At 42.4% G+C, this 18,235-nt stretch overlaps 1 protein-coding gene across 5 annotated transcripts in view; it reads left to right on the forward strand.

Annotated features, from left to right (window-relative positions):
- The window catches only part of TLK2 (tousled like kinase 2), a 53,007-nt gene extending 35,019 nt beyond the window's left edge, over positions 1-17,988 (forward strand). For all 5 annotated transcript variants that reach the window (XM_074940692.1, XM_074940688.1, XM_074940690.1 and 2 more), the window contains 10 exons: positions 2,261-2,327; positions 3,687-3,784; positions 4,181-4,262; positions 5,737-5,828; positions 7,341-7,430; positions 8,458-8,627; positions 10,197-10,335; positions 12,384-12,495; positions 13,526-13,633; positions 15,309-17,988. In XM_074940692.1, the coding sequence (XP_074796793.1) occupies positions 2,261-2,327; positions 3,687-3,784; positions 4,181-4,262; positions 5,737-5,828; positions 7,341-7,430; positions 8,458-8,627; positions 10,197-10,335; positions 12,384-12,495; positions 13,526-13,633; positions 15,309-15,482 (1,132 nt within the window). In that variant the 3' untranslated portion in view covers positions 15,483-17,988. The remainder of the gene's footprint in view (positions 1-2,260; positions 2,328-3,686; positions 3,785-4,180; positions 4,263-5,736; positions 5,829-7,340; positions 7,431-8,457; positions 8,628-10,196; positions 10,336-12,383; positions 12,496-13,525; positions 13,634-15,308) is intronic.
- Positions 17,989-18,235: the final 247 nt, after the last annotated feature.

Consider the following 18,235-nt stretch of genomic DNA (forward strand, 5'->3'; position numbering starts at 1 on the left):
TTGAGTGTTTCCCAAATTCCTCTTCTTAAAAAATAGCCATTTGCAGTGTTTTAAAAATTGCCAGCCTAGTGAATTGTAAATGCCATTCAAATTCAGTGGGAGTTGGGTGCTAAGTCTTTTGGGGTCCTTTTAAAAATCCTACCCTCTTTAGAACTCAGTCTGGGGGTTTTGAGCACAGATGTGTCATCTTGTTTAGGGTGCCTTAAAAGGGAGGAAGGGTGTTCCTGTGATAGGAGCATTGAGCCATGATTTACCCAAGAGTAGTTATGAAATTCAGTCACCTCCTAAAAATAAGCATCTATAATGTAAACATGGACAAGACTGTAATTTAAGGCAGGAAGCTGAATTTGTAGGGGGTTTTGTGGTCCAGTGTGTTCAGTAGCGTAGCTCAGGCTGTCACAGAGCCCTCAGCTATAATGGAAGTAGTGTATTTCAAGTGTGTTTATATTAAATGACAGTGTTTATTTTCCAGCCACCTTGGCTTTTTTAAAATACTAGAAGCTAGCATGTAGCTATTTCTGGAAATACTAGGCCAGCGATAGTCATTCTATCGCTTGTCTGAAATGGGTAGATTGTCACTGTTTAACCCTGTCTATCTGTCTCTTACACACAGCCCACATTTGGTTTATTCAATTGTTCAGGTACCCCAAATCCTGCAATAGCAACCAGTTGTCAAAGCTTGCTGAAAACAGTGTTCAGTCTGTGAAGGCTTCTTTAAAGCAAAGTAAATTTGAGATTACAGAACAATCTGGATTAACTGGATCTGATTTAAATGTAGGTCATTTTGTTTCTTGAGAGCTTGTGTTGTAATCTGTTCTCCAAGGAAGAACTACCAATATGCCACACAACTTTTTGTTCTGAGTCCCTCTGTAAACATTGATGGTATTGGTTGTATTTTTTTAGTACAGTATGTTAATTTGGAATGTAGTGATCTTTCGCAGTAAAGTGGATTTACAAGGAGAACCTGCATCCTGAATATTGGACTAAACGCTTTCTTGTACAATGGTAAAGCAGGCAAATTCCAATTATACTCACTGTTCAACTGTAGCTGAATTATAGCTACCACTAAGGGGCACCCATTCAAGGAGCAGGTATATTAATTGGGAAATTGAGTAATCCTGGCTCTTATGTTTCAAGGGCTAGCCATTGTTTTAGGAAATGTTTGTGGAGGAGGGCAGGTTGAGATTTATAAGGTCCTTCTAGGCTGCTATACACCCTCCTGCAATTGCCTGGCCTGCCCCACTGCTATGTCAGGCTGTCTCCTGCATGCCAGGAGGTGTACAGGAACAGAAGAAGCTAGAGATGGGCAGGGTATGTCACAGATCCCAGAGTTGCTCTGCACAGAGATGTCTGTGTAGCAGCATGAAGCTCAGAGAGTGGAGCTGCCTTATAACACTCGGTGTGGTACTGAGTTGCTAAGGAAGTGAGAAGCATAACATTGTGGAGCTGAGGAGGTGGCTAGAAGTTGGGAGGGAGTTGAGGCCTCTGTCAGGGGGAACAAGAGGAGTAGACAATTAAAGCTGTGAATTCCTGTCCACCTCGCTCCCCATATAAATCTTGTGGGTATAACATTGACAGCTGCAAGTAGTAGTGTGCTTTCTACACAACAGTCAGTTAGATCCTGAACAAATTCTGAAGAGATTGAAATTCATGTAATATAGCATCCCAGGGGTAGTTCTCTGTAGATTTGTAATGAGATCTGATTGAATAGGTTTTCTTTTGCATTTTTATTTATTTTAAACATGGTGAAATTTCAGAAATAAAACAAATCGGAACATTCAAAAAGTGAAGGTTTCTGACGCAATGTTCAATATTTACAATATCTCCTCTTGGTTTTCTTTGTTAGGAGTAAACCTTAGTAAATTAAATATGTACCATGAAATAGACTTCAGACATGTGCAGCGCTCTATTACAGCGTGTCAAGACTTGAGCACTATCTTCAGTATGAGAGAGACTGAAGAATGTGATATACAAATTTCAAACAGTCTGTCAGTTGCTGAAGGATACAGCATGCAATGCTCCTTCCTATAAGTGAGCAGATTATTAAATAAGTGTGTATTTGGCATGGTACACTGAAAATAGTCCATCCGCTGGACAGGAATTGCACTAGAATGGAACTTTACTTACCAGTGCCATGGTAAATTGGCTGCATTGAAGCTTATGTCCTGTTTAGACCAGCCTGGCTACTTGATACTGTAATAGATACTGTGCTTACAAATGTGTTGGATATGTCTGTGACACTGTTCTCTTATGTATGCAGGTTAACATTAGCTGAATATCATGAACAGGAGGAAATCTTCAAACTCCGACTAGGTCATCTTAAAAAGGTAAAGAACTCTTTACAGCAAAGCTCTAAGAAGCACTGGGCCAGCTACATATAAACAGTAGTGGTAGCTATCTTTGTGTAAGAGCTATTGGCCTGAATGCAGAAAAGGAGACAGGCACCTAAGTCCCAGTTCTGCCTCCACTGCGAAGCGCACAACTCTTGCTGAACCCTGTAAGCTTCTAAACTGACTCAGCACCTACGTTTTCAGGGTAAAAGTTCCCAGGTGCCTGTGTTCCTGCCTCTGGGCACATATATTGCTGCCTCCCTCTAGGCCTGAGGTCCCCAAAGTGTGGGGCGTGCCCCCCTATGGGGGTGTGGAGGAAACTCCAGGAGGTAAAAATGCTCAAGCCATATTTATCCTGTAGCTTCCTCCATTTTTACTACCAGTGGAGGAATCACAGGTCCACTTATTGTCAGTGTAACATGTAGCCCAGAACAGAAGAATCCATTTAGAACTTGACCTTTACAGAAAATGAAGTAATGCTCTAGGATTGTCTCATTGTCTGAGGCTGTGCGTACCCTCCTCCACTTTTGGGAACTGGCTCATTTTTAATCAGTGAAAATAGAATACAAGTTGAAAAGGAGTGGAGTCTAATGTGATAATCCATGTATAATTTGAAACCTGGTGGATGCTGTCAGTAAAAGCTTATATATCCTGATTCAACCTTCTGTGTAAAAGGGCAGAATCAACTACTTAGAATCTTCCTTCCTTTCGGGGGTGAAGTTAAAACTACGTGCAGCACAGAAAGCCAAATCTCTGGGTAGCCCACATCCTCCCACTTCCTGGAGACATTTTTGTTTTCTGTGGCTTTTCTGGAAACCACTGGGCTTTTTATAAATTTGAAAAGATATCAAGATGCTGCTTAAGATATAAAGCTACAGCTCTGTTCCAGAATCTGTGTAACTTTTAGGAGGGTCTTGGCTGTTTTTATCATCAGTGATACTTGTTAGACTCCACATGACACACTTCAACATTTCAGAATTACCTGCTGTTCAATCTTCCTATACAATTCTAGGATACCCTTTTTGTTTGCACTGAAAGTGTATCATTTAATCAGTGTGTTCCTAACTGCTGGAACTGAGGAAAACATAATTCACATATTGGCTGGGGGAAAGGTGAAGAACTTTTATCAACTCCCACCTGTAGTTCCGAAGCATAGTCACAAGCAAAACATCCCAGTAGTTCTCCTCCCTCCCTCCCACCCCCCCCCCCCACTTGCTATCTTGAAGTTGACTGTAATCATTGTTTTCATTTTACCAAACCAGTTACGTACTATTAAATTCCAGTTATTGTGTCCATAAATCAGGTGAAACTAGCTACCCAATAATGTCTTGAACTTTGTCATCTTTTTTCATACAGGAAGAAGCAGAGATCCAGGCAGAGTTGGAACGACTAGAGAGGGTTAGAAATCTACATATCAGGGAATTGAAAAGGATACACAATGAAGATAATTCACAGTAAGCACTGGGAGGCATGTGGGGGAGAGAATAGGCATCAAATGGTAACTTCTCAAGGAAAGCTAAATTCTCTTAGGATACATTTGTCTGGTAATGGGAATGCACCATGCTTAATTCTGCTTTTAATATCCTGCCACCCACTGAGATATACAGTGCTGTGCTGACTTAAAAGCATTTGTGTGTCAAATATGTAGGATTTAGTACTTTACAAATGACTTGGGAAGCTTTTGCAGTGTCAGTGGTAAATGACTATCCAATCATTTGAAAATTGGACATATATAACTTAACCACCTTTTTGAGTCTTAATTTGAAGTGTCCTCTCTGAGCTGTGTAATAGCTGTGACTTCTTATTAGTAGGTGGCATTACCATTGTCAATGTTAAATTGTCCTCTCCAGATTTAAAGACCATCCAACGCTAAATGACAGATACCTTTTGCTACATCTTTTGGGTAGAGGAGGCTTCAGTGAGGTATATAAGGTAAGTTGGAAGAATTAGTCTGTTATATTGTATTTTGAGTCTGCACAGAAATAGTAAGCAAAATCTGACATTTGTTCTCTCAAATGGAGAGTGTATGTGGTTGTGGGGGAAGGAATGTAGAAATACATGTTGCATCTGGCTTTGATTTAGACAGCAGACCTGATATTTAGTTTCTGTTCTCCGCAAGATTTTATTGAAACATGCATTTGTTGGAGAATGTCACACTGGTATGACCAGGAGAATGACATGAAATAACTCTTGAGACTTAAACAGGTTTTAGAAATCTGCTTTAAAAAGGTAGATTTGAAATGGCTACATTGCTTTAAATCTGACACGTTATTGTAAATGAAAGGAAAATAATGTCCTAGACTTAACAAATGAAGGCTGTGCCATATATCCCTGGAAGTGTTTTGTATCCTGCCATTGACATGCTGAACAAACAATCCTTAGCCACATGGATAAGGATTATTTACATGATGGTGTTTTGCAAGATCAAGACCTATGATGTTTAGACTAGGCCATGCTGCTAATTGGAGAGATTAAGAGATTAATTTTAAATAAATTGAAAGCATCTGTTTCCCCAAGCAACCCATATGTGCTCTGTAGTTCATAGACTAATATAAGAATCAAATTGATTAAAATATAACTGTATACATTCAAGTATTGGACACTTATATGGATAACTAGACTATCTAGAGTCATCATATTAAGTTTGAAAAGGGATATTGAACCTCATGTTTCAGGATTTAGGATAATCTCTAACATTAGGGGTTAGAACAAGATTGGGTTGGGACACAATTATCCCACACCTGCATACAATGGGATGTCTTACACTGTGTTCCAAAGCGTCTGGTGCCAACCACTGTCAAAGACAGGATCCTGGATTAGACGGAACACTGCATGGATCCAGCAGCACAATTCCGACATTTGTGTGTGCTGGGTTGCATTTTAAGATCCAAAGGGGTGAAAAATTTCAGCATGAGCTATGTAGCTGAACTATTTGGCTCTCCAACCACAAATAGGTTGAAACTTCTTCTACCTGGAGATGTAACATCTAGCAATGTGTATTAAACTAATATATGTCCTATGTATTTTTTAAAATTAAGTACAAATGACTTTGGTGGCTCAAGGCGTCATGGCAGAGAGTCTTCCTTGCCAGTTCAAATCAAATATAGGTTGTTACTATCTCATGGCTGTTTGGCTTGTGTGAAATGATTAGTGCACTCAGTCTAGATCCTAGTGGACGGACTAGTGTTCCAAAATCACCAATTGTCTTACACTAATTGACTCCCTTATTGGCAGGTAAATTAAAGGACAGACTCTTAAGTTGTATTCAGAGTAGTTGATAGCATTAGTGACACGATCTACAGCATATTGCCATCTATTCTTTCCTTTGGGACACTAGTATGGAATCTCTTGTTCACATTTGCAGTATTAATTTGAAATTTCAACTCTACTGATACTTTCTTTGTAGGCATTTGATTTAACAGAACAGAGATACGTAGCTGTGAAAATTCACCAGTTAAATAAAAACTGGAGAGATGAGAAGAAAGAGAATTATCACAAGTAAGTGGTGCTGTAAAGCCGAAATACCAGATAGCAGAACAATGCATTGCTGTTTTTTCCCCCTTTTTTGGCCTGAGAATTGGTTCCTATCTATTGATACTGACTAGAATATGTTTCAGAGTAGCAGCCATGTTAGTCTGTATCCGCAAAGAAAAGGAGGACTTGTGGCACCTTAGAGACTAACGAATTTATTTGAGCATAAGCTTTTGTGAGCTGCAGCTCAAGTAAATTTGTTAGTCTCTAAGGTGCCACCAGTCCTTCTTGACTAGAATATGTATTTTAATGCAGCTAAATGTAAAGGTGTACATCTAGGAACAAAGAACGTAGGCCATACTTTCAGGATGGGGGACTCTATCCTGGGAAGCAGTGATTCTGAAAAAGATTTGGGGATGCTGGTGGATAATCAACTGACCATGAGCTCCCAATGTGATGCTGGGGCCAAAAGCACTAATACGATTGTGGGATGCACAAACGGGAATCTTAAGTAGGAATAGAGAGGTGGTTATACTTCTATATTTGGCACTGGGCAACCACTGCAGAAAACTCTGTCCAGGTCTGGTGTCCATAATTCCAGAAGGATGTTGATAAATTGGAGAGGGTTCAGAGAAGAGCCACGAGAATGATTTAAAGATTAGAAAACATCCCTTATAGTGATAGACACAAGGAGCCCAATATTGTTTAGCTTAACAAAGAGAAGGTTAAGGAGTGACTTGATTAGTCTGTAAGTATCTACCTAAGGAACAAATATTTAATAATGGACTCTTCAGTCTAGCAGAGGAAAGTATAACATGATCCAATTGCTGGAAGTTGAAGCTAGACAAATTCAGGCTGGAAATAAGGTGTAAATTTTTAAAAGTGAGAATAATTAAGCATTGGAAAAATTTACCAAGGGAGGTGGTGGTTTCTTACTCACTGACCATTTTTAAACCAATATTGGATATTTTTCTCAAAGATTTGCTCTAGGAATTATGTTGGGGAAGTTTTTTGATCTGTTATACAGGAGGTCAGACTAGATGATCACAGTGATCCCTTCTGGCCTTAGGATCTGTGAAACTATGAATTCTCCTCTCCTTCCTCACTGTTTGCTGCAAAGGTGAAGCCACTTTCTCCCACCTTGTTAGCATCACCTCAAATGTCTGAAATGAGCAAGAAAATTGAGTGGATGCTTGCAAAATAAGTGCATTGTTAGGGTCTGGACCAACAGTGGTGCTGTAAGTTTTCTTTCCCCTTAATAAGGGGATATCTCTCTATAATGACTTGGCCTCACTCATGCTGAGAACAAAAGTCCTAAGCTCATTCCCAGCTCCCCAGAGACACACATGGGGATTGTGCTTTCAAGAAACTAGAAAACCCTGGTTTCCTAGAATGTTTAATACTTTCTGAATTGTATGAATAAGCGTCCATTTGAATGTGGAACACTGAGAGCTGTGCCAAGATCATTATATCTAAAGCGCTTAATGTAGAACCCAAAGTAAAATCTCTGTTGCTAATGCCCAGAGTCTTGCCTTTCAGACATGCATGTAGAGAGTACAGAATTCACAAAGAACTGGATCATCCTCGAATAGTTAAACTCTATGACTACTTCTCGCTGGATACTGACTCGTAAGTGATGTGTTGATGTGTCTTTGCACTGTATTTGCCACGTTCCCCACAAAGCGTTTAGTCAAAAGCCTTCCAGCAAAGCTTCGTGATCCTGCAGTCAGGGTGGATCAGTACTTTACACAGTGGCTCTTGTCACCACTGAGTATCATTTGGACATTAGCTTAGAAGTCAGAAAAGGATTATCCATTTATATGGATAATGAACACCCACAATTGCATAATAGGGGATAAAAATGTATTAGGGACCTCATGCTTCACGGAATAAGGCAGCCATGAAGGGTGTGTCTGTATGGCTACACAGTGCATGGCAAGCTTGGGTGCAAAGCTGCAGCACTCCAGCCTGCTGTGCTCGAATTGTCCATGTGGACCCTGGTGCTGCACATAAGTTTTTTGGTGCACTTTGCCTACTGCTCTCTGAAACAGTAGTATGCAAAAGAACATACATTAACGAACTTTTAGTGCGCTGCAGCAGGGAATGCAGTAGATGTACGCCCCAGTTTGTCACGTGCTAACTGACCATGTTAAGGCCTATCAGTTAGGGCTTGTGTGGCCCTATGGGCAGACAGTTATGTAGTTGTCAATTATGGGGTTTATTACACCTTCTCTGAAGGTTTAGTGCTGTATCCTGTAGCCTAGACACACCATTAGTCTGATCTGTTATGGCATTTGTTCCTGTGTTCTTACACCCATTATTCAGCAGATCTTAGTTCTAGCACAATCCTATGCCCAAGTGAGGAGCTACAGGGGACGTCCATAATGAAAACACATGTACAAGAAGACTAGCTATTTTTAATGCATTCATGTTGCTTTGCCTAGAAAATCAGTTTTGCTCTGATAAAAGTAGATTTCAGATTTGGCTGTACGTAGATCCAAACCTGTTTCCTGTATGTCTGTGTTGGAGGCATCTAAATATGTACAAGTTTGATGGGGAATGACCTAGTTGAGGAGATTTACACGGAAGAGTAAATACAAAATATTACCGTTTCTCTCAGGGAACTTAATTTTGGTGTTTGTTCTCTTGCCTTCAGATTTTGTACAGTGTTAGAATACTGTGAGGGAAATGATCTGGACTTCTACCTGAAACAGCACAAGTTAATGTCCGAAAAAGAGGCACGATCCATTATCATGCAGATTGTGAATGCTTTAAAATACTTAAATGAAATCAAACCGCCCATCATACACTATGACCTTAAACCAGGTATGTTATGAAGCAGAATGGCATGTGTTTACCCTCTTACCTCTTGTTAGCAACCTCTCCAGACCACTAAGGAACAGTTCCAATTGGCCAAAGCCAGGGACTGGACCAGGTCTGTTGGTACCCATTCCAAAACCTGGGTGCTTAGCTTGCAGCATTGAAGGGACTGAAATGCTTGGTTTTGCTCTGTAAATGGGTATTGGCTCCTGGAGTTGCAGCATTAAGAGAGAGTAAAATTCCAGAAAGGAGCCTTCCTGTTCTGGACAAGCCCTTGTGCCATCATGTGTCAGGACTTGGTTTCTGTGACCTGGTTGTCCTTTGCTTTCCTGTGCCTCATCTTCCTTCATATAGCTGCCCAGTAATGGCCGGCACATTCCTCATTCTTGTTCTTTCCTTTGTGATGCTCAGTAAATGGCACCAAAAACTAACTTGGAAAAACTTGCTCAAAACTTGTTACTTTTATGGGTCCTCATAGCAATACATAGAGGTTAGATAGTGCTCTTGGAAGTCTGACCTTCCAGACTCACCGATGCCCAGCAAATCAGAAGTGTCCTCCCCAAATGTCGTCGGACAGTTCCCATCTGATAGACCATGCAGCTGAGAGAGCAGAGCTTCCTTGCTTGCCTTATCTGTTTGGGGTTGGATATGCTGGGTAACACCTATTTTTTACCCCAATAAAAGTTTTCTGTACTGGCGACAGTTCACTGGCATTGTATATCCTAGATTGGTGTGGTTTCTTGTACTGATTCAGTAGATGGTGCAATTGCACCAATTTATATTTTGTTGCCCTGTTTCTGTTCTTACGCTTCCCAAACCACTGTTTACTGGTGTCTGGTTGAACGTGCTGCAGGGCTCTCCCAGCTGATCTACAGACACTGTGTAATTCTGCTTCTTCAAAAGTTAGTAGCTTTGAAGCAGATTATACAGCTTAATCTGCTGGAAAGTTATGTGCTGCTGTTTCATTTAATCCGTAGAAATAGCTGATTCTTAAATGGATCTGGCCTAAGAATTGGCTATTTTTCCATGGTTCTGCAAATCGCTAGGGGGCACTATGTCATAGAGAAGAGAATTTCTGGCTGCTAAGAAGCCAGGGCAAATTAGGACTTCTGGATGGAATGAGTCACAGCTGTGTATATGTGCATGTCTGTCATCCACTCTCCTTTCCCTGACCTGCCCTCCCAACTCAACCAGTCTCCCTTATTGTTTTGACCTCTCCCTCAAGCCAGGAACCACCAAGGAGAAACGAATTGCATTGGAAAGCCAGGGTCTAAAGCCGAAAATGGGGAGGCAGGTGGGAGGTCAGAGACCCATTTGAGGATGGGGAGCATAGGTGCAGGCACTTGGTTTCTAGGTGCCAGGGCTCCTCTCAGGAGGACTCCACTGAGTCCTCAAACATTTTCTCCAGCCTAAAGGCTGCTTTAGCTGGCTGCATTTTGCAGGTCATGGTGCCTTTGTACAATGTGTGTCCATAATTTAATACCCCGTGTGCTCCACTGCAGTTCTGGTGCTGCTTTTCCCTCTCCTCTTTCCATAATAGATATGTCTCTAAAAAGCTATTTTCCCTTCTTTTAGGTAACATTCTTCTAGTCAACGGTACAGCATGTGGAGAGATAAAGATCACAGATTTTGGGCTTTCCAAGATCATGGATGACGACAGCTACAACTCCGTTGATGGCATGGAGCTGACATCGCAGGGGGCCGGTACTTATTGGTCAGTATTCTATGTGGCTGATACCAACTGAGGGTTCTAGAAAACTTGCAAATAACCATTAAAATCCTGATGCTCCAGACTTGGAGTTTACTTTGAATTCACTTTCCTTGTTGTCAGTCTGTGTGTGGTGTCCATTGTACTACAGTGTAGCTCTGTAAAGCACTTTGAGATCCTTAAGGATGCTCTCAAACTAGTTGCACACAGTGTTTCTAGGCTGCCAGCCTTTTCATCATCAATGGGTTAGTATTTATATCTTTAGATAGCACCTCTTATTCAAAGGGCCTGACAGGACAACTATAAACTGCATGTACAACTACTGCTGAAATGCAACCAACTCTGGGGTGGAACTTGGCAGCTGTTTAATAGCATGTATTACCATGTAATTTAGGGTAGGAAGTGAAGAAGAATCCCATACCCGCTTGAAAATGCAGGTAGACTTAGGAAGGCAGGAAGAATTTTCCAGTTGGAATTTAATCACCATCCTAGTGGTAACAGACTTACCTTTATAAAAAGTGCAATAGTGCTTTCAGTGCTATGCATGCCCAGGACTCCAGTTTCAAATTTCACATGAAAGACAATACCTCCAGCAGTACAATGGCCCTAGCACCACATTGTGGTATTGCATCAGTCCTGACTCAGAGGTTTGGACCTACAGTAAAAGCCGCTGAATGCAAAGACAGAAGTTGCATTTACAATGTCACTGTTCACAGTGGTTAGCATAAACATTGTTCATGTCACCATAATTTTTTGCAGGCATCTGTTATAATCTCATGTGTTCTATGGGTTTGTTCTCCTCAAATTCACTCCAAGCTGAGTCTCTAACAAGGACACAGCATCTAAGATTGCACTTTCAGAAATGTGTATTTTGGCTGGATGTTTCCATTGTGAAATTATTGTTAAAAGGACAATAAATACTAGATTCTAAATGAATGGGGGAAAGAAACCTTTGTTTTCTCAGCATGTGTGACTGGAGTTAAACTCTGCTCTGGTGAGGGGGAAGCATTCACTGCAACAGAGACTTTGCACAAAGGATGGACAATATGATGATGATTTGGGGTATTTATGGATTTTCTCCATCCTTATGCTGGGAATTTGTGGACTTAATGTGCACAAACGCATAGCTGAGGGGTAAAATCCCACCACATGACAAAGGGCCGGCCTTCCTCTTGAAACCAAAATGGCTGTGGGGTAAAGAAGCAGGTCACAAGCGAAAAGTGATTAGCTTGGTCTGTCTGTGATTAGCCTGGTCCCCAGTGGGCGTGCTTTGTGCATCACACCGTAGGGCATGATTGGCAGCCAGTTCTGTAGAGGTAATCGAGTGGAGAGGTGCACTGGCAAACCTGTGCGCGGGAAGCTGCCAGTCTCTCTGCCTGTGGCCAGCCAGTTCTGTTCACGTGTTTCTAACTGTTTCAAATCACTGAACTCTCAGGCAGTTGCAGTGGTTCAGATGGGAGCACGCTATGCAGCAGGTTCAGGTGCAGCCTCAGGGTTCACTTGTCAGTGAATCAGGAATTCATTCTTAGGACCCTTCTATACTGGGGTGTATGTTAGCTGCACTGGTGCAGACCCCGCTGTGGGTGCACCCTGCTGGTATACAGCAGAGTTCACACTGTGTGCCTATATTAGGGGTTGTGCTGGCATGGCTACATCAGTGTGTTCCACTGGTGCAAACTTCCCTTCTCTGGACAAGCTATCCAGGCTGTCACGAAACTCTTCCTTGCCAGCTACGCCGGGAGTTTGTGAGACCAGGATGTTGTCTGTAGTGGTGGAGAAAAGCCTGAGATAAAAGGGAAGGTGTTGAAATTCAAGGAGTCCACTTACAAGGCCTTTGTCAATAGGGACCCTATTGCAGGGAAGTGAAAGCCTTTAAGTGACCTTCCCAAAGTCACACAGGAATTCTGTGGCAGAGTGGGGAACTAAACTCCGATCTCCTGAGTTCCAGGCTAGTGCCCTAACCACTGGGCTATCCTGCCTCTCCCATTGAAACAAAGTGACTGAACAAATCTGGATGTGCTATTGATGACCCTTTGTCCCTTCCTTCCAATCAGGTATTTGCCACCTGAGTGTTTTGTGGTTGGAAAAGAACCTCCAAAGATTTCAAATAAAGTTGACGTCTGGTCAGTGGGTGTCATCTTCTACCAGTGTCTTTATGGCAGAAAGGTAAGGAAGGAAGCTAAACTGCCTCATGCAGAGGTTTATGATGTCTTTGGAGGGGAAGAGTTGGAAGACTGGGGATAGAAAATAATTGTGCTAATGATAAAGAGCCTGAATGTTTTAAGGTAGTCCAGAAAAACCTAACCAACGGGAACACTTCCTGTTATTCCACTGGCTTTGATAAGCTTTTGGTAACTGAACATTCCACATGCAAAGTTTGATGGACGTGCCGCTTTTGTACAGTGTCTTAAGTCAGTGGTTCTCAACCAGGGGAACGCCTACCCCGCGGGTACGCAGAAGTCTTCCAGGAGGTGCATCAACTCCTCTAGATATTTGCCTGGTTTTACAACAGGCTACATAAAAGCACTAGCGAAATCAGTACAAACTAAAATTTCATACAATGACTTGTTTATACTGCTCTATATATTACACACTGAAATGTAAGGACAATATTTATATTCCAATTTATTTTATAATTATATGGTAAAAATGAGAATGTAAGCAGTTTTTCAGTAATAGTGTGCTGTGATACTCTTTTTTATGTCTTTTTTTTGTCAGCAAGTGGATTTTAAGTGAAGTGAAACTTGGGGGTACATGAGACAAACCAGACTCCTGAAAGGGGTATAGTAGTCTGGAAAGTTTGAGAGCCGCTACCTTAAGTCACACAGACACAACAGGCCACAACAGTGCAGCACTGGCAAAGCTGGAGGAACTCTTGACAATTTTGTTGGGAGATGGCCCTCTTGCATCAAGGCTGAAACTGCAGATCTATGAGCACATGGAGTTTCCTCCGTTTTCTGAACTGGGGACACACTCTGGAGACAGTCACAACTCAGCCCCTTTGAATTTAAAACAACTGTGACAGAGCAGTCTGCTAAGCCAAACAGACGGGGGACCTGCAGTACCTTCATGGCACTCCTCAGCGGCTTCCCTAGAAAGATACTGAATTAGATAACTTCCCACCACAAACAGCAGCATCGTCATAGGCTTCAGAAGACACACTGTCAACTTAACGATTGTCCCTCTTGTTTCGTAGCCGTTTGGCCACAACCAGTCACAACAAGACATTCTGCAGGAGAACACAATCCTTAAAGCTACTGAGGTGCAGTTCCCTCCAAAGCCAGTAGTCACACCAGAAGCAAAGGTAAAATCTCTCTGCAGCAGGTGTGTCACTACCCGACACACTGAATGGCCTGGGGTTTTTAAAAAAACTCATTTTGGTTACCTAACACAGTAGTTAATCCATGAATCTCACAATGGTCTGAGCCTCTACTCTGAAATAAGTGCCTTCCCTGGATCCACAAGAGCCAGTCAGCTCTCCATAATGAATTGAGTTTGCAGCTTGCTGTCGTTTTATAATCTCAGGTCTCACCCATAGACACTGAACACCCTCAGGCATTTTTTTGGAGTGATTTGCTCAGTGTCGTTGGCATAAATTCCCCTTATTCTCTGCACTGTGCAGCTGTCTGCCTGGTAGCAGCCCTCTTACCCCAGGGATGCCTGAATTTCATTGCTGCATAACTTGTTCAGTGGTTCAGGATCTTTTGGAATAATGGCAGACTTGTCTGTCCCTGTCAGAGCGGACTCCTGGCTTGCGAGAGATTTGCACATGTGCAGGATACAGTGTGCCTAAATTGTCCATGGTGTACTGGTCAGCAGGTTGCAATTTAACAACAGCCGTCAGTGATCACACTGATGTCACTGTCAACACATGGAATGATCTCTGGTTTGGAATGTGGTAGCAGGGAGAGGTACCCAGCAGAGAGTCTTATGCTTCCCTCATCACCACTGAGCAATTATCCTGTTTGTTTAATTCTTTAATGTGCATTCACCAAGGAGTGACTGAAACTTGGCTAATATCGAGAGAAAAGAACAAGCTTGTTACACAAATAGGTCACCCCTAGCATGTTGTACTGGGAGATGGGAGATCTCAGTTCAAAGTGGGACTCTGCGTGGGTGTGTATTCTGAACTGTTCGGGTTTCATAGAATCATAGAATATCAGGGTTGGAAGGGACCTCAGGAGGTCATCTAGTCCAACCCCATGCTCAAAGCAGGACCAATCCCCAACTAAATCATCCCAGCCAGGACTTTGTCAAGCCTGACCTTAAAAACCTCAAAGGAAGGAGATTCCACCACCTCCCTAGGGTAACGCATTCCAGTGCTTCACCACACTCCTAGTGAAAAAGTTTTTCCTAATATCCAACCTAAACCTCCCCCACTGCAACTTGAGACCATTACTCCTAGTTTCGGTGGGAGGCAGGCTTGCTTCCTCCCACTCAAGGAACCATCCTGGTGCTGTGTGCTCTGAAGTCACCCACCCGGGAGATGGACTTCTCACTGTAAAGCATCATTTGAGTTTAATTTAAAGTGGCCATCTACAGCTTTGTATTATGAACACACACTACAGCAAAACCCCCACAGCACTCAAGTAATTATTCAAAAAGGAACCCTGCACCCACAAAAGCTCTGCACCCTTCATCTTTCTGGGAAACCTCAGACCTTCTCCAGAATCCAACCAAACTGATGATGAAATTGTGTTTAATTCTGACTCTAGGGCTTGCATAGTAAAGCAAGCGGTCAATTGGCATCATCCACACTGAATTCCTGTCACCCCCACAAATGGTTCCTCCCTCCCCAAAGCTAGGCATGAAGCACAATTTTGGGGGCGGGAGTTGTCGCTGTCCATGTGGTCACTTAATAAAGAATGTCAGTTCCCAGAGTTACTAGTCTGGCACAATTCACCAAGAACTATTATAAATAAAACTCCCCCTAACTCCTTTAGTCTCCTAACATTTGTTTGCCTTTTGGGTGTTCACAGGCATTTATCAGACGGTGCCTGGCCTACCGAAAGGAGGACCGGATAGATGTTCAGCAGCTAGCCTGTGACCCATACTTGCTGCCTCACATCCGCAAATCTGTATCCACAAGCAGCCCAGCTGGGGCTGCAATTGCATCAACCTCTGGATCATCCAATAACAGCTCTTCAAACTGAGAGAGACTAATAGGCCAAAAACTGCTTGAGAAACCGACAGACTTTCAGAAACAGCTTTGGAATAGAGGAATCTGCAAGGGTCTCAAGAAACCTGTACCAGGTGCTTTTTTTCTCTTGCTTTTTTTTCCATCCATAGAGCATGACAACATCAATTCTCATCAAGGAAACCTTCAGCATCTTAGGCAAAGCCACGCGGATAGGAGAAACTTGAGGTTTATTCAGTAAATGACCACAGAGGATGGCTGCTCTGAGCGAGGGGGAAAAAATATGGTTCCATGTACTGTGAACTTCTGAACACGCAGGCTTGGGGAATCCATGATGCACTGTGTGCTTCAGAGGAAGAATGTGGACTTTGGGGAAAAAGACTGGGCTAGTCCAGTGTTGATATTTAAACATTGTTCTTTTCTTTTCATAAAGTTTAGGTAACATCTCCTGAAAAAGCTAGAAGCACCAAGGTTCAGCTGGGGATGGTATGACTCTTTGCCCTTTGGAGGGGAAAAAAGTTGATCCTGCCTGTTCATGGCACTAGAGTTAGTGTTTTACCCCTGATTAATTTCAGTTTTTTAAAGAAAAAGTAACAATTTTTTTTTTCTGAAGAAAAGTTTTCTGGTCATAAAGTGAAACCCGTATTAGCAGGTACGTGGCAATGTTAACTCCACTGATGGTGCAGCTTTCCACTTCCTTGACACGGCTTCTTCCTTGTGATTCCCCTTCTTACGAGGGGGGGCAAGAGATAATACACAAGTGGGGGAGAAGAGGCCTCTGTCAATCTCTTGCTATCAGATTAGCATGCCGTTTGGAGCCTTGTTGGGTTTTCCTGCGGCTGCTTCACCACTCTCACACTTGACGGTTGTCCCTTTTTAATTTATTTGAAGTGCTGGGCTTTTAAAATAAAGATTGTTCTGTCCATGTGATGCTCCCCAGTCCTATGAGTACAGTATCTGTTGACTAGTCAAGACAGATGGGAGGGGAGTTCAGAAGGAAAGCTCTGTCCCTCTGACGTGACTTTTCTGGGCTCACACAGTATTGTACATTTTGTTGTTAAACTTATTAAAACCTAAAGTTGAAGACTCATAAGCTCTCCTCAGTTAGGTGATTTACTATGGAAACCACTTTCTCCCTTGCTTACCATTTTTCTTTTAAACTCACTGATTTTTAACTCTGTCGATGACTCAAACAGATGAAAAACCCAGGGGAGGCATGTTCTAAAAATGAACTGGCTTCCTGATTATTTTTGTAATCTGTTTGAGGTGACCTCCAAATTGGGGCAGAGGTGTCCAGCTGTGGAATGGGAGCCTGTTGTCCCCATCCTGCCCCTTTTTCCCCAAAGGAAGACCTGAAAATCAAAAAAGTACAGCGCTTGGACATGTGGCAGCCAGGTTGAAATGTTCCTAACATGTGTGGCAAGAGTTTTTAGCCAGAAATATTTAAAAATGCAGCATCCAATAAAACAATCTGTATTGGGAGGGGGGAAACTGAGCAGTGTGTTACCACAACTTTAGGGTGTTGTAAAAATTGTGTGTGGTGTAACCTTACTCATGCACAAAACTTCCCTTGTTTGTTGTGGATTGTTCTCTCCCTCTCTCTCTCTGCACAGCGCTTTCTGGATTCCTTCTCACACTATCATAGTGCGTTTGTTCTCTTTGGTGTTCAGTGCCTGAATGGAGTTCTCGTAGCTATCTGTGTTCTCCAGAGTGTGGCTTTTGCGAGAACTGCCACTTGTTTGCCTTGCTGTAAGCCATCCTGCGCAAATGGCCGGGTTAGCCCATTCAGCAGCCAAGGAGTAGTTGGTTGAAATGCGAAGTAATCTGTTGAAATTACACTGGCAGTCTGGGGAAGTACAGAATTCTGCTACAGCTTTGATTTTCTTTTCTTTTTTTAATGACTCTTGGGCTTCAGTCTGATGCATTCATCTGCAGCTGCATTAGGGTGGTGTTGAAACTCTTGTTTTTAAATAAAACTACATCTTTGAATCCTCAGCCACAGTCTTAGCCCTTTCCATTCCTGCTGTTCTCTTAGAAACAAGCTATTTAGTAAGCAGCACTTTGACATCATGTTCAGCCTCCATCAGGGAAGTCAGATCTGACATCTCATCCTGTCTGCTGAAGTTGGTTATTTGGCCTCCATCCGTAGAGGGGAGAATTCTAAAAGGGTTCTTTGTATCCCAGTCTGGTTGTTTCTTGGACATAGAGTGTGTTCTATCTCTGTGGGTGTGATTAGTTTTGTGTCGGATGCATTTATTCCTGCTGTGTGACACCTGAACAGGGCTGCGTTAGCCTTTTCTGGTGCTACTTGCTGTATCCAGTAAAGAACCCTGGTAGAATTCTAGCTGCCACACTTTTTGTTGTTAATATGGGTTTCACTTCAAGTAACAAGACCTTATTGCCACATGTGTTCATTTACTTAAAAAGAAAAAAAAAAAAGTGTCTGAAGAATTTGTAACTTAAACCAGGCCGGACTGTTTTGGCTCTACCCAGCAGACGAGACATGGATATTAAAATAAGTTTTAAGAAACCGAATTGCTTGACTCTTTTGATCTTGCTGTTGGTCAGTGCTAGCTTGGACTTCTTTCTGCCCTCATCATACAGGGGTTGTATTAATATATTATGGGGGGGTGGGGGAAGGGATTATATTCTCAGTGCCAGTTGGGTTCCATTCACACCAGCGGGAAGTAACCAGCCATAGTTGCCAATACCAAACTGAGGCACTTGTGAGATTTGCCTATTTATTGGCATTCCTAGCTTACACAGCAA

This window comes from Natator depressus, chromosome 27, assembly GCF_965152275.1.
Source record: "Natator depressus isolate rNatDep1 chromosome 27, rNatDep2.hap1, whole genome shotgun sequence".
NCBI classification, from domain to species: domain Eukaryota; kingdom Metazoa; phylum Chordata; order Testudines; family Cheloniidae; genus Natator; species Natator depressus.